General features: G+C 55.5%; 1 protein-coding gene across 1 annotated transcript; it reads right to left on the reverse strand.

Moving 5' to 3' along the window:
- Window positions 1-279: 279 nt before the first annotated feature.
- On the reverse strand, window positions 280-1,683 carry LIPT2 (lipoyl(octanoyl) transferase 2). Its single transcript, XM_025929091.2, has 2 exons — window positions 1,193-1,683; window positions 280-654 (listed from the first exon to the last, which is right to left on the reverse strand). The coding sequence occupies exons 1-2, from the start codon at window positions 1,656-1,658 to the stop codon at window positions 425-427; spliced, it is 696 nt and encodes a 231-aa protein (XP_025784876.1). The 5' UTR covers window positions 1,659-1,683; the 3' UTR covers window positions 280-424.
- Between the last annotated feature and the right edge of the window lie 331 nt (window positions 1,684-2,014).

Below are 2,014 nucleotides of genomic sequence, written 5' to 3' on the forward strand. Positions count from 1 at the left end.
TAAATAGGGGCGCCTGGGTGGCGCAGTCGGTTAAGCGTCCGACTTCAGCCAGGTCACGATCTCGCGCTCCGTGAGTTCGAGCCCCGCGTCGGGCTCTGGGCTGATGGCTCAGAGCCTGGAGCCTGTTTCCGATTCTGTGTCTCCCTCTCTCTCTGCCCCTCCCCCGTTCATGCTCTGTCTCTCTCTGTCCCAAAAAATAAAATAAACGTTGAAAAAAAAAAAAAATTAAAAAAAAAAAAAAAAAAAAAGAAGATATAAATAAACCAGGACACATATGGAAACAAGGCTAAGGGCTCATAATTTGTTCATAGTCTCATGGTGAGTGAATGACAGGGCCAGGTCTAGAATCTGGGTTTCAGTGACTCCAAGTCAGGCTTGGTGCTTTTCAAGCACAACCTCCCAGCTGTGATAACATGAACATCCTTTAGTTGGGGCTGTCCTCTGAGATAAATGTGCATTTGTAGGTCTCCCTAAAGGCCTCAAGGAAAGGTGGTATTACTTCATCCACACTGACGCGCCGTTGGAGTTCCTCACTCAGAGAGGTGACGCCTGTCCCAACCAGCCCGCAGGGGACGATGTGCTCAAACCACACGAGGTCTGTACAACAGTTCAGAGCCAGGCCGTGGGACGTGATGTGCCTTCCACAGCGGACTCCTGCAAGACAAGTCAAAGGGTCTCAGAGTAGATACCTTTCCTCCCTGGGCTTCAAGATCCCCCTCGGTACAATGAAGGAACTGGACTGGATCACTGGTTTTCCAGCTTTGTTTTTGAGCATTCAAGGGGTTGTGCACAGATCGGGGGAGGGGGACAAAGCTGGAGAGGAGTGTGTGGCTCCACAGCTGCTGCAATTATGGAAATTCCAGAAAATGTCTTTTAACAGAGTAAGTTGTTTAAAAAAAAAGTTTGAAAACTACTAAGCTTCATTATTGTCCCGACATTGTGATTCATTGGAAGTAACATGGCAATTCACTTCTCAAAAAGATGAATATTGGAAATGACCATTGAAGGCCCTCCTGAGAGCTGCGAAAATGAGATCCGTGAGAAGGCTTAAAAACTCAAACGCAGCGGGCAATTTTGATTTATTAAAGCCCGCGCCAGATCCACTTCCTCCCAGCCCGCGCTTGCCCTCACCTCCATTGGTCCAGTTCTGCCAAGCCCCGCCCCCAGCCCCGCCCCAGCCCATAGCACTAACCGATCGCGCAGACTTTGCGCTCCCCCAGCCAGACGCCGGTGTAGGGTGGGGGCCGCGCGCGGGCTCCATGCAAGCCCTGGAGCTCGCACACGCGCACCGCGCACGACTCCAGCGCAGCCACGTGGGTGCGCAGGCGCAGGCCCAGGCGTCGCAGATCTAGCACCAAGTGGCAGAGCAGCTGGCCCGGCCCATGGAAAGTGGCCAGGCCACCGCGGCCTGTCGCGCGTACCTCGGCGCCCAAGGCCCGCAGCCGCGCAGTTTCCTCCGGCGTCAGGCCGCCGCGCAGCCCAGATGTGTATACGGGCCCCGCGGGCTCGCAGAGCAGGAGCGCGCCCGCCTCAGCCGCCGACAGGGCCTCACTGCCTGGTTCGGCCTGCAGCCGTCGCAACCAGCGCTCCTGCAGGGCCAGCAGCTCGGCGTAGGGCAGCCGATTTAGCCGCACCAGCCGTACCACGGGCTGCAACATAGCGTCAGCAGCGCCTTCTGCGAGGTCCCGCCCCCTGTCTAGGCCGGCGGGCGGGGAAGGGGGGGCGTGCCAGGAGGGGCGGGGACTCGGGGCCCCTCCCCGGTTGCCGCTCCCCTAGCTCTAGAGAGATTGTGAGCCCAAGACCCAGCATCAGGTGTGTTTCTTCCATTCATTTATTTCAACAACCAGTACTTAGGGTCTGCTTGTGTTCTGTAGGCCCTGCTCTAGGCGCCTGATACAGTGGTGCACAGTGTATGGGGAAAAAAGTCTGTCCTGGGTGGAGTTGCCTGATTTACAGTCTTAAATAAGCAAGTATTAAAGCATCGAATAAACAAGGTTATTTCACACATTGATAA

The sequence above is a fragment of the Puma concolor genome, chromosome D1, assembly GCF_028749965.1.
Source record: "Puma concolor isolate L17-30 chromosome D1, mPumCon1.1.hap2, whole genome shotgun sequence".
In the NCBI taxonomy this organism is placed as follows: domain Eukaryota; kingdom Metazoa; phylum Chordata; class Mammalia; order Carnivora; family Felidae; genus Puma; species Puma concolor.

Excerpts from the sequence above, each read along its gene's own strand:
- LIPT2 (XM_025929091.2), bottom strand. The coding sequence starts at position 1,658 with ATGTTGCAGCCCGTGGTACGGCTGGTGCGGCTAAATCGGCTGCCCTAC. Across the intron at positions 655-1,192 it reads GCGCAAAGTCTGCGCGATCG|GAGTCCGCTGTGGAAGGCAC; the intron begins GTTAGTGCTATG and ends CTTGTCTTGCAG.